The sequence below is a fragment of the Myotis davidii genome, unplaced genomic scaffold, assembly GCF_000327345.1.
Source record: "Myotis davidii unplaced genomic scaffold, ASM32734v1 scaffold327, whole genome shotgun sequence".
Lineage (NCBI taxonomy): Eukaryota > Metazoa > Chordata > Mammalia > Chiroptera > Vespertilionidae > Myotis > Myotis davidii.
The window spans coordinates 26,780-39,746 of NW_006298628.1; the positions used below are offsets into that span (position 1 = coordinate 26,780).

Sequence of the window (12,967 nt, forward strand, 5' to 3'; positions counted from 1 at the left end):
AAGGCCTTGGATGATGCACAATTTTCCAGTGTAGCCACCTGTGTTCACCAACTTCTGCTTTAAGGTACGGGCGACTCTCATAATATAGTCCTTCCAACAGCCATCGTCCTTTCTGAAGATGGTGTAGAGGACTGGGATTTTTTTCTGGGAAAGTAGAAGAACATCACAGATGACTTCCTGCTTCTCTTGCAAACCCACATCCACAGCCCAGCTTCGAGAAAATATCAATATTCCTTGAGAGACACGGCGCATTTCCTTATTTATTAAGCTTCTGAGTCCTCCATTTTCCGAGAAGAGTTCCTTGTAGAGTTTTTGTGGAACATACAGCACGCTGTCTGATGATACTAGACAGGGAAAGAATTGGAATAAATTAGAGAATTTGCAGACAAGCTAGTCATCATCATTCTATGTAACAGATTCAATCCACACTTGGGTCTACCATGTGTTAGTACTAGGTTTGCATTAGTAACACAAGATAAAAGAATTCCAGTCCAGCGGAACTGACAAACGATGGGCATAAACAGAGACAAACAATAATTGTCACCCAAAGTAGTAAATTAATGGGAACGCATTATGTGAACACCAAGGAGGGGTGCAGCTTAGAAGAGAAGATGAAATCTTTCTGAAGAAGATGACCTCTGAGCCGCTTCTTACAGGATGACTGACAGTCAGCCAGTTGAAGGAAGGGAGAATAGAGAGATGGGCAAAGGGGTACATGGAGGCCAGAAACACCAAGGCTCATTCCGCCAACTCCAAGGAGATCGTGTTGCTGACGTCTAGAGTGAAAAGCAAAAAAGTGGAGATGGGAGGAAGGCATTATAGTGCATTTTCATACCTGGCAGTGCTGACGATAGTTAACAATACTGTATTATTATATACTTGAAAGTTGCTAAGAGAGATCTTAGATATTTCCAACACACACACACACACACACACACACACACACACAAGTGGTTAATTAATCTTATTGTGGTAATCATTTCACAATACATAGGTGTATGAAATCATTATGCTACACACCTTATACGTCCTGTTATCAGTTATAACTCCACAAAGCTGGGGGGGGGGGCCTGGCAAATGTTATATCCTATGTGAACTTCACCTACATGGCACTCTGTGAAAGGCAAAACTATAGAAATGGAGAACAGATCAATGGCTGCTAGGAGTTAGGGGTTGGAGATTTTGACTACAAATGGACAACATGAAGGAGGCTTTTTGTTGTTATTGTTAATCCTTACCTGAGGAGATTTCTTTCCATTGATTTTTTTAGAAAGAGTGGAAGGGAGGGAGGGAGAGGAAGAGAGAGAAAACATCGATGTGAGAGAGACACATCAATTGGTTGCCTTTTGCACGTGCTCCATTCAGGTCCGGGTTCGCACCTGCAACCCAGGTACTTGCCCTTGATTGGAAATCAAAACCATGACCCTTCAGTGCATGAGCCCAACATTCTAACCACTGAGCACACTGTCCAGGGCAGGAGCCACTTTTTGGTGATTGAATTGTTCTGTACCTTGACTGTGGTGGACACACAAATTATACATATTTAAAAACCCTTAATCTGTTTACAAAGAAAGGTCCATTTCACATTTGTAATTTTAAAAAATTAATTCTTTAAAGTGTTTTTTTATTTTTTTATTTTTATTGCTTAAAGTATTACAAAGGGTTAAAGTGTGTGTGTGTGTTTTTTTTTAAAAGTTTGGCTTTGCCTATATGCATATAAAACCTTTTGTGGTCAGGAGTCCAAATTTGGAATCTAATCAAAACTATGAATCCTCTTCTCAGACACACACACACACACACACACACACACACACAATTTGATTTTTTAATTCTGCATAAGGGGAGGAGACAAGGAAGAATCCAGATTTCTGTGCTTGGCTGGGTGGAGGATGAATTCTCCAATTGATAGAGATAATCTGAAAAGAATACTTAATACAGAATAATATGCGGCGTATAGAGAGGAAATAGAAGATTGTCAGAGGGGAGATTGATTTTGGAAATGCTCAGCGTGGGAAACCTGTTAAATATCAAGCCGTCTAGCGAGCAATTGGACACACCAGTAAAGTTTGTCTGGACTAGCGTTATTTTCTATAAAAGCGAACTAAACTAAAGGGACTTCCTACTACTACTTCCATTTAACATTATTCAGGAATTATTGGCCAATGAACTGAAATAAGTAAAAGAAATAGTGTACATAAATATAAAAAAAGTTAGTTCAAAATTACTTTTGCTTTTTCATTAATGAAAGTATTATGTAAAATGTTTGGAAATGGCATAATTTAAAACTATGAGCTTTCCTACATGCCAGCAATTCACAATCAGAAATTATTTTCATATAAAGATCTCATTCTAGGAATAAAATCTAACATATATGGTAACAATATGGATAAAACTTTGAAACTATTAAGAGATATCCCATATTTCACTAATTATAAATGTACTTTAATATATTTTATTCTCAAAGAAATTTTTTATTGATTTGAGAGAGAGAGAGAGAGAGAGAGAGAGACTTGTTGTTCCACTTATTTATTCATTCATTGGTTGATTCTTGTATGTGGGTGGACCAGGGATTGAATCCACAACCATGGCGTACCAGGTAGCTCTAACCAATGGAGCTACCTGGACAGGGCTTAATATCTCTTAAATAAAAATATATCCTATAGTTTAATGGACAAGATTTTATTTTTAGTGATAAATAAAATAATAATGCAATATTATTTTCTTAAATTTGATGAAATATGGTCAAAGAAAGCTTGAATAAATGGCCAAACATTCCATGTTCAACTAAGAGAAAATGTACTGTTGTAAAAATGATAGTTCTTCCTAAATTAATTTATCAATTTTATGTAATTGCTATCAAAATAATATCATTTTATCCTTTTATTTTTGTGGAACAAAATGACACTAAGCTTCTTCTAGAAGAGAAATGCCATGATAATATCATTTGGGGAAAGTGTATTCTGGTATGTTTTGGAAGGCAGCTATGCTCACCACTATACCACCAACACAGGTATGTTTTGAATTACAATTTGGCAATGTTCACCTAAGCTTGTAAGTTTAAAGAAGTGATAGCAGGAGTGTTTTCAAAGTTCTGTTTTTTGACCTTGGTGGTGGTTACATAGGTTTCACTGTATAATTATTTATTAAGTAATAAGACTGTTCTATGTATTTTCTGTATATATAGTATATTTCACAATAAAAATAGCTAAAACTTAATAACATCAGTGTTGAGGAATACTATAAGATATTATCTTATACTAGAGGCCCGGTGCACGAAATTTGTGCACGGGTAGGGTCCCTAGTCCTGGCCGGTGATCAGGGCTAATCGGGGCCTTCCTTCGTTCCATGCCACCTCATGGTGGTCAGTGCATGTCATAGCGAGCGATAGAACTCCCGGTCTCCCAAACTCCTGCGGGGACACTTTGCATATTACCTTATATATATATAAACTAAAGGCCCAGTGCATGAAATTCGTATGGGGAGGGGAGCGGGGGGGGTCCCTCAGCCCGACCTGCACCCTCTCCAATCTGGGTGGTGTCCTGATGGCTTAGGCCCACTCCCCATGGTTCTCTGCTGTCTGCAGGGCCCGCTTGGCCACTCCTGGTCACCGCAGTGATGGCCAAGCAGGCCCTGCTCCCAGCAGCCGCCCCCAGGACTGGAGGACACAGCTGGGCTGAGAGGACCGAGTGCCGTCATCTTGTGGCTATGGGTGCCACCATCATTGTGTCTGAGTGATGCTTAATTTGCATATTACCCTTTTATTAGATAGGCTAATAAAGGTAATATGCAAATTGTTGACACTAACTGCAGAACGACCGTGAACAACCGGTCACTATGATGCACACTGACCACCAGGGGGCAGATGCTCAGTGCAGGAGTTGCCCCTGGTGGTCAGTGCACTTCAACAGGGGGGGCTCCGCTCAGCCATAAGCCAGCTCATGGCTGGCCAGTGCAGCGGCGGTGGCGGTGGGAGCCTCTCCCGCCTCCAAGGCAGTGCTAAGGATGTCCAATTAACAGCTTAGGCCTGCTCCCCATGGGGAGTGGTTCTTAGCCATTAGTCGGACATCCCCTGAGGGCTCCCACGCTGCCAGAGGGATGTCTGACTGCCAACTTAGGCCCAATCCCCCAGGGAGTGGGCCTAAGCCAGCAGGTGGACTCCCTCAAGGGGTCCTAGACTGTGAGAGGGCACAGGCTGGGCTGAGGGATACCCCCTCCCCCCTTCCAGTGCATGAATTTTTGTTCACTGGGCCTCTAGTATAATCAGTAAAAGAACTGGGTAAATCTGTGAGTTAACTCATGACAAGATGTACATGTACATTACTCAGATTTAGCCCTGTGCTTGCATACAGTTGTAGTGTATTCATTTTGCTACTGAATAATAATATTCCATTATGTGAATACAGTACAGTATATTTATACATATTGTGACAATAGATAATTTGGTTGTTTCCTATTTGGTGCTATTGCAAACAGTGAACTTATGAACACTATGAGATATTGGTAAATCTCCAATTATATCTATTTACTGATGTGTATGCACACATTTTTCTTTAGAAACTAGAAAGAATTGCTGAATGATAGAGTATGCAAATAACCAATTATACAAGGTAATATCAAATTTGCTTTCCGAAGGAATTCAGCCAATTTAAATTCCAAGCAGCAATGTAAAAAAGATCCTGATTACCTACAACTTCTCCAATACCTGCTATGTGTTGAGCATCTCTTCATAACTGTATTGGGCATATGTGTCTTCTTTTCTGAGAAATTCATCTTTATAACTATTTCCCATTTTTCTATTGGCTTATTTGTTCTTTTGAAAAATTATGTAAGTTCTTTCTATATTCTTGATACCAATTCTTTGTCAGCTACATGGATTGTAAATGTCTTTCAAGATTGTAGTTAAATCTTTTCACTCTTTTGAGGAGCAAAAGTTCTTAATTTTAATATAGCAAAATTTATCAGTCTTTCTGTTTAAGTTTAATTCTTTTGTGTCTGGTTTAAGAAATTCTTATCTGAACAACACTAAATTATTCATGTACATTTTCTAATAAGAGTTTGAAAGGTTTGTTTCTGACATTTATTTCCCTAAATCTTCTGGAATTGATTTTTTTCTATAGCATAAAACGAGAGTCCAATTCTATTTTTTTTCCATATGGATGCACAACCAACCTGTTCCAAAGCAACACTGAGACTGAATTACCTGGAAAGTGGCGTTTTTGCAGTTCTTCCAGACATTCCAAATTCCTATGAGTGCACACACTGCTGCTTTGGGGTGTGGCAGCTGACACACTCAGCTGAAGGACCATGTCAGAAAGTCTGGAAAGATCTTAGGAAACAAGGACCAAGGGTTTAATATGCAAAAAGGCTGAACTCCAACTTAGAGGTGCGCTGTGTTGCAGAGCCTTTCACTTAGTCTTAGAACTCAAAGTCCTGGCCCACAGATACTTGATTTACATCCGAAGTCAGCTCAGAAAAACCTACTGATATCTTGGGGTGGCAAGGGGACTGGTGAATATCACATATTGGCTCTCAAAAAGGAAAAGTAGAAAAGGAGAAGGACAGCCATGTCTTGGTCATCTTTTAATTGTCTTTAATCCTCACCCAAGGACATGCTTTTTATTGGTGAGAGAGGAGAGGGAGGGAGGGAGGGAGAGAGGGAGGGAAGAAAGGAGGGAGGGAGAGAGAGAGGCAGAAGGAGAGAAACATGGATGTGAGAGTGAAACATTGATCGTTGCCTCCCACAAGGGAATCAAACCCACAACCTGGGTATGTGCCCTGATGGGGATTCGAACTTGCAACCTTTCAGTGTACAAGACAATGTTCCAACTAACTGAACCACAGGGGCCAGGGCAGTTTGGTCATCTTTTAGCTCAAAAATAGAAGTGGGGCAATAAGAAAGGCAGAACATTTAATCCAGGAAACCATCCATAACGGGAAGGAAGTGGCAATAAATTAAAGAGGACACGTGAAAAGGAATTTCCTGAATAATCAAATGTGAGTTTACGATCAGAAAGGATAAGAAGAAATTTGAATGTGAACATAAGAAAGGAAGTGAAGATAGAAATGACTAGGTCGAACAGTCCCCTGGACCACCCTCTATTGCAGCGGTTCTCAACCTGTGGGTCGTGAACCTTTTGGCAGTCGAATGACCCTTTCACAGGAGTCACCTAAGACCATCCTGCATATCAGATATTTACATGACGATTCATAACAGTAGCAACATTACAGTTATGAAGTAGCAACGAAAATAATTTTCTGGTTGGGTCACAACATGAGGAACTTTATTTAAAGGGCCAGAAGGTTGAGAACCACTGCTCTAGTGGGTCAACTAGCCCAGGGCATCTGTGGACACAGGATATTTAAGATGGGCAGAGGGAAAGAAGGGCAGTGCCCACCAACTGCATCTATAGGAATTAATAAATCAGATATCTGCAACTCAGAGAGTACCTCTCTTTCCCACAATTTCAAAGCAATACCTCCCTCACCTCCCTCCAACTCCCCACCCAACATTACAGTTATTGTGGATTCTGCTCCCTGACCTGGGTCGGCTTCTATCATCCGAGTTGCCCATTCCTTTGTGGCCAGCCGGACCATCCGGTTGTCCTTCACCTGCCAGGCGCTAGGCTCTTTGGCAAACACTGCACAGCAGAATGGCTCCACCTTGACTGCACAGACATATCTATGGAGGGCCGGGTGATTTTTTACTTTAAGGAATTTAATGGCATATTTTATCTCACACCTCTGGGTACAGAAATGATGGACAGGTAGCTTCCTAATACAGGTACCAATGGAGTTCTTGAAGGTGGTTTGATCTGTTTTCTCTTTTTCACATCCAATAACTTTTCGGGTCTTTTCATCCACCCCCCAAAATATGTACCCTCCTTCGGTGTTTGCAAATGCAGACACACATCTGGAGAGATTCTTCTCAAAGCGTTCCTCTTCTGAGAACATTTTAAATTCAACATGAGTGGACTGAGTAAAACTGAGCTCTTCCAAGTACTGGAGGTCCCCTCTAGCAAATAAAGCAGCGGCGGAGGCCTTTATGTCATCTTCGCTTTGTACACAATCCTGAATATTCTGTGGGCTTAAATTGGAAGCATGAGTATTCCTAAGAGGCCGAGTCTTCCCTTTGAGGAATGACAGTGCTTCCTCAGGCGTCATCTCCTTAGTAGACGTTTTATGTCTCTGGTACAAATTGGAGGACAAAGTAGCAAGCCGTACCCCAGAGGCCTTTGCATTCCACGATTTCACAAAAATAAAAAAGAGGTTTTGGTCTTCCTGTTGTATCTCATCTAAATAGCCATTGAACATTGAACGCAATTTCAATCCTACTCCATGGCTCCTATAATCGTAATCTTCATTCGCAATCTCAATCTTGATCACTCCTCCACCAGAATTCAGCAGAGCACATATTGCGTGCAGGATGCTTTGATTCTGTTCTTTCTGCAGTTGAGGGTCCATTTCATTCCTTTGCTTCTCCCCAAGGATGACTTTTCCTGCATTTAAAACACACTCAGCAAAGTTCGTTTCCAAATCAGTCTTGAGATTCATCTTCTCAGCACTTTTCCTATTCTTACCCTGAAATGTTCTCCTAAAAAACAGGAAGATAGAACCATTAGAACAGGATACAAATAGGGGCAGTAGGGAATTGACAGTTTAAGGGCGCTCTTCTAAAGTGGATTACGTAATTTATTTCCACTGAGCCTGAGGCCAGATTCATACATGAAGGGTATACAACAGGTTGAGGAACTAAGTCTGCAGGGAGCCCATAGCCACCACAGAATTGATCAAGCAACTATTTTTATGCTATGATTTTAGTAACTGTTTCTGCCAAGTTCTCTAAATGACAACATCTCTCAAGGCACCTGCAGAAAGCTGGAAGCATTGTAAAAATACACATAGATAAGAGCTGCAATGCAACTGGAAAGATTTCATGGCCAAAATATGTCTTCGATATTTATTGTTATTCTTGGTACTTGGTCACCAGTTTGATTCCCAGTCAGAGCACATGTCTAGGCTGTGGGCTCAATTCCCAGTAGGGAGTGTGCAGGCAGCTGATTGATGTTAATGTTTCTCTCTCATCATCAATGTTTCTATCTCTCTCTCCCTCTTCCTTCCTCTCTCTCTCTAAAATCAATAAAAACATATTTTTTAAAAAGAATAATGAGGCATGACTTCACATCTACTTGGATAGTAGTAATCTATACTAATAAAAGGGTAATTTGCTAATTAGACCAGGTCAACTTCCAGGCAACCTTCTGGACTTCCTTCTGGACAAAGCCATGGTGGTGGGTGCCAAGGCAGAGGCAGTTCGGGGGGATCAGGCCTCCAAGCCTAGTCCTCTTTTTACACCCTCCACCCCCTGCATGAATTTCATGCACCTGGTCACTAGTAATAATAATAGTAGTAGTAAAAAAACAAAAACAGGTGTTGGTGAGGATGTAGAATAAATATGTCAAACTCGCAGCCGACGGGCCACATGCTGGCTGCGAGTTTGACATGCTTGATGTACAGAAATTGGAATCCACATACATTGCTGGTAGGAATACAAAACATTGCAGCCATTGTGGAATATAGTTTGAAAGTTGTTCAAAAAGCTAAACACAGAATTACATATGATCCAGCAATTCCACTCCTAAGTATATACTACACAGAATTGAAAACGGGCAATCAAATGAATCCTTGAAACTCAAATAAGTCATGAATGTGCATAGCAGCACTGTTCATAATAGCCAAAAGGTGGAAACAACTCAAATGTCTATCAACAGATGCGTGGATAAACAAACTGGGCTCTATTCACACAATAGCATATTAGTCAGCCACAAAAGGGAATAAAGTATTGATGCTTGCTTCAACATGGATGAACACTATACCAAGTGAACGAGCCAGACACAAAAGGTCACTTTATGGACTGTATGTTTATGTCCCATTGAACTCATATGTTGAAACCCTAACCTCCACTGGGATGGTATTAGGATGTGGGGCTTGTAGGGAGTAATTAGGTCATGAGAGTGGAGCCTTGTGATGGGAGTAGTAACCTTATAAAGAAGAGACACCAGAGAGCTTATTTCTCTCTCTGCTCTCTTCACCATAGGAGGATACAAGGAGAAGGCAGCCATCTGCACACCAGGAAGAGAGCCCTCACCAGACACAGGATCTGCTGGCACCTTGATCTTAGACTTCCCAGCCTCCGCAGCTGTGATAAATAAATGTGTGTTGTTTAAGCCACTCAGTTTATGATACTTTTACTACAGTAACCCAAACTGACTAAGACAGTCACATATATACACTATGATGAGAAATACTCAAAATCGATAAAATCATTGAATCAGAAAGAAGATTGATGGTTGCCAGAGGCTAGGGGAAATGAGGAATAGGGAGTAATTGCTTCATGGGATTTTATTTGGGAGTGATGAAAATGTTTTGAAGCTTGACAGGAGTGGTGGTTGCATACCATGGTGAATGTACTAAGTGCTGCTGACTTGTTCACTTTAAATGGTTAATTTTATGTTACACAAATTTCACCTGAATTTTTAAAATTTAATCCAAAAATGAAGGTGAAATAATTCCTTAGCAGAACTGCAATCCAAAAAACATTAAAGAAAGTCTTTAGGCAGGAGGAACATGGTACCAGCTGGAAAATGCATATGCACAAAGCAGTGGAGAACATTGGATATGATAACTACATGAATAAATTATATATTTATGGGTAAATTTATATATATATATATATATTACACTAAATACATTCAGTATATAATTTACATATAAATTATATGTAATCATATGTAATTTATACATATAGAATAAATATATACTTTTTAAACATATCTCTTTTAAAATTAGAGTACTGACATTAACTGATTTTAAGCCTTTTTATACAATTACAGTAGCCAAGATATTATAGAATTGATATAAAGATGAAAAATACATCCATGGACTGAAATTAGGCATCAAATATATAAACAAAAAAGGTACAAAGTGGGGAAAATATAATTGTTTCAACAAGTAGGACTAGAGCAATTGAATATCCATCTACAAATGAAATGAACTTCAATTCCTATTTTACACCACTTACAAAAGTACTCAAAGATGTCTTAGACCAAAATGTAAAACCTAAAACCCTGTGGAAATAAATGAAGACTGCCCAAAGGAGACCATGCAGAGTCTATTAATTCATTGCTCACTGTGTTTAGGAAAAGAGCCACCATCACTCGCGGTGGCAGAGGAATGGGAAAGCTTTACGGTATAGTTAAAAAAGGGAAGGCTCAGCAATGCTCTGTTTTTGCTTGTTGGCTTGTGTGTGTGTGTTTTAAAATAACTCTTTATTGTTGAAGAATTTTTCCCCCATTGACCCCCTGCAGCCCACCCCTGCCCCCGCTCCCGCCCATTGTCTGTGTCCATGGGCCACGCATATATGCATACAAAGTCCTTGGTTGATTGCCTCCACCCCCCCTCCCTCCCCTGCCTTCCCTCCGAGATTCCAAATTCTGTTCCACGCTTCCTTCCAAGTGCTCTGTTTTGAGGTTGTTGTTCTAGGGAAGCTGAATGTGGACTTAGTAGACGCAGGGCATCTTATGTGACTGGTTTGGAAGCCTATTTCTTTCTTTGGTTGGTTCTAAATCGGTAGTGGGCGGCAAAAATTAGGGAAGCGGGCAGTTACTGACTAAGTCCTGGCCACTTTGAGCCAGTTGCCACGGGGGTTGTGGTTTGGCTTCCAGCTAATATGTTACAGAGGTTGTGGGTCAGAGTTCTGTGTTTACTTATCTGGCCAGTGCCCCTTTGTATATTCAGTCGCTCAACCTCAAAACTTAGGAGGAAAACAGGAGAAAATATGTTTACCTTGGGTTCAGCAAACATTTCTTAGAGGTGACATGAAATGCACAATAAAAAACTTAATATATTGGACTTTGAGAAAGTCTCCTTACTGAAAGACACTGTTAAGGAAATGAAAATACAAGCCCCTGACTGGAAGAAATATTTGCACATGATGTATATGATAAAGAAGTTGTAGCTTTCTAATTTCTATATAGAACTCTTGAAAGGCAGTAATATAAGAATAACCAACTTAAAAATGGATAAGAGATTTGAACAGATGCTTCCCCAAAGAATGTATATAGAGAACAAAAATAAGTACATAAAGTGATGTTCAGCCTCACTAGTCATTAGGGAAATGCCAAATGAGGCCCAGCCGGTGTGGCTCTGTTTGAGCGTTGACCCAGGAGCCAAGAGGTCATAGTTCAATTCCCAGTTAGGATATATGCCCTGGTTGTGGTCTCAATCCCCAGTGGGGGGCAGAAGGCAGCTGATCAACAATGTGTCTCTCTCATCAATGTTCCTAGCTCTCTGTCCCTCTCCTTCCTCTCTCAAAAAAACAAAAAAACAAAAACAATTAAATAAAACTACAATGAGATAACATTGTACACCTATTAGAATGACTAAAATGATGAACCAACCAGGTGTTGGTGAGGATGTGGATGAAAGGGAACTTCCATACAGTCCTGGTAGGCACATACAGTACAACCATTTTGGAAAAGAGTTCGGTAGTTGCATACACTTACCATATGACCCAGATATTCTACTTTTAAGTATTTACCCAAAAGAAATGAAAACATATGTCCATACAAAGACCTGTGCATGCATGTTCACAACACCCAAGATAGCAGCGTAGGTAAACTCTGGTACTCGCCACCTTCCACAACTACATCAAAATTTATCAAATTGTACATTTTAGGTACGTGCAGTTTACCACCTGTCAAAAATACCCCCATAATGCTATTAAAAACTACACAGATGGCCCTGACCTGTTTGGCTCAGTGGATAGAGCGTCGACCTGTGGACTGAAGGGTCCCAGGTTCGGTTCCACTCAGGGGCATGTACCTTGGTTGCGGGCACGTCCCTGATTGGGGGTGTGTAGGAGGCGGCTGATCGATATTCCTCTCTTGTCGATGTTTCTGGCTCTCTGTCCTTTTCCCTTCCTCTCTGTAGAAAATCAATAAAATATATTTTTTAAAATAAATAAATAAATAAAAATAATAATTTTTAAAAAACTACACAGATGAATGATTATGAAAAAATAAGTTAAGTGCTCGCTTCGGCAGCACATATACTAAAATTGGAACGATACTGAGAAGATTAGCATGGCCCCTGCGCAAAAATGACATGCAAGAAGAAAAAAGAAAAGGGAAAAAAAAGAAAAAAGAAGTTAAAAGTATCTATCCTATCTAATAATAGACAAAAAGGGTAATTAACCATACCTCCGCTACGCTTCCCATTGGCTAATCAGGGCAATATGCAAATTAACTTCCAAGAAAGATGGCAGTTGATTTGCATACATAGGCGCCAAGCCATGGACTGAGGCATTAGGCCTGGGCCGGAGCGGAGCCAGCCAGCGATCGTTGATGGCGGCAGCGGGGAGCTGGGGGTGCCCTGTCCAGGCCTAACACCTTGGCCAGAGGCATTAGGCCTTGCCCTGGGCAGAGCCAGCCATGGATCGTTGATGGTGGCGGGGAGCTGGGGGTGCCCGGCCCAGGCCTATGCCTTGGCCAGAGGCATTAGGCCTTGCCCTGGGCAGAGCCAGCCAGTGATCGTTGATGGTGGCGGGGAGCTGGGGGTCCCCTGCCCAGGGCTAATGACTCGGCCAGAGGCGTTAGGCCTGGGCATTAGGCCTGGGCCGGAGCGGAGCCAGCCAGCGATCGTTGATGGCGGCAGCGGGGAGCTGGGGGTGCCCTGTCCAGGCCTAACACCTTGGCCAGAGGCATTAGGCCTTGCCCTGGGCAGAGCCAGCCAGTGATCGTTGATGGTGGCGGGGAGCTGGGGGTGCCCGGCCCAGGCCTATGCCTTGGCCAGAGGCATTAGGCCTTGCCCTGGGCAGAGCCAGCCAGTGATCGTTGATGGTGGCGGGGAGCTGGGGGTCCCCTGCCCAGGGCTAATGACTCGGCCAGAGGCGTTAGGCCTGGGCAGGGGA

The 12,967-nt window shown here is 41.5% G+C and overlaps 1 protein-coding gene across 1 annotated transcript in view; it reads right to left on the bottom strand.

Moving 5' to 3' along the window:
* The window catches only part of SLFN5 (schlafen family member 5), a 17,850-nt gene that overhangs the window by 1,685 nt on the left and 3,198 nt on the right, over positions 1-12,967 (bottom strand). Inside the window, 3 exon segments of the mRNA XM_015570817.1 lie at positions 1-344; positions 5,201-5,326; positions 6,540-7,591. The exon segment at positions 1-344 is cut by the window's left edge and continues 3 nt beyond it. Coding sequence (XP_015426303.1) covers positions 1-344; positions 5,201-5,326; positions 6,540-7,551 — 1,482 coding nt within the window. The 5' untranslated portion in view covers positions 7,552-7,591.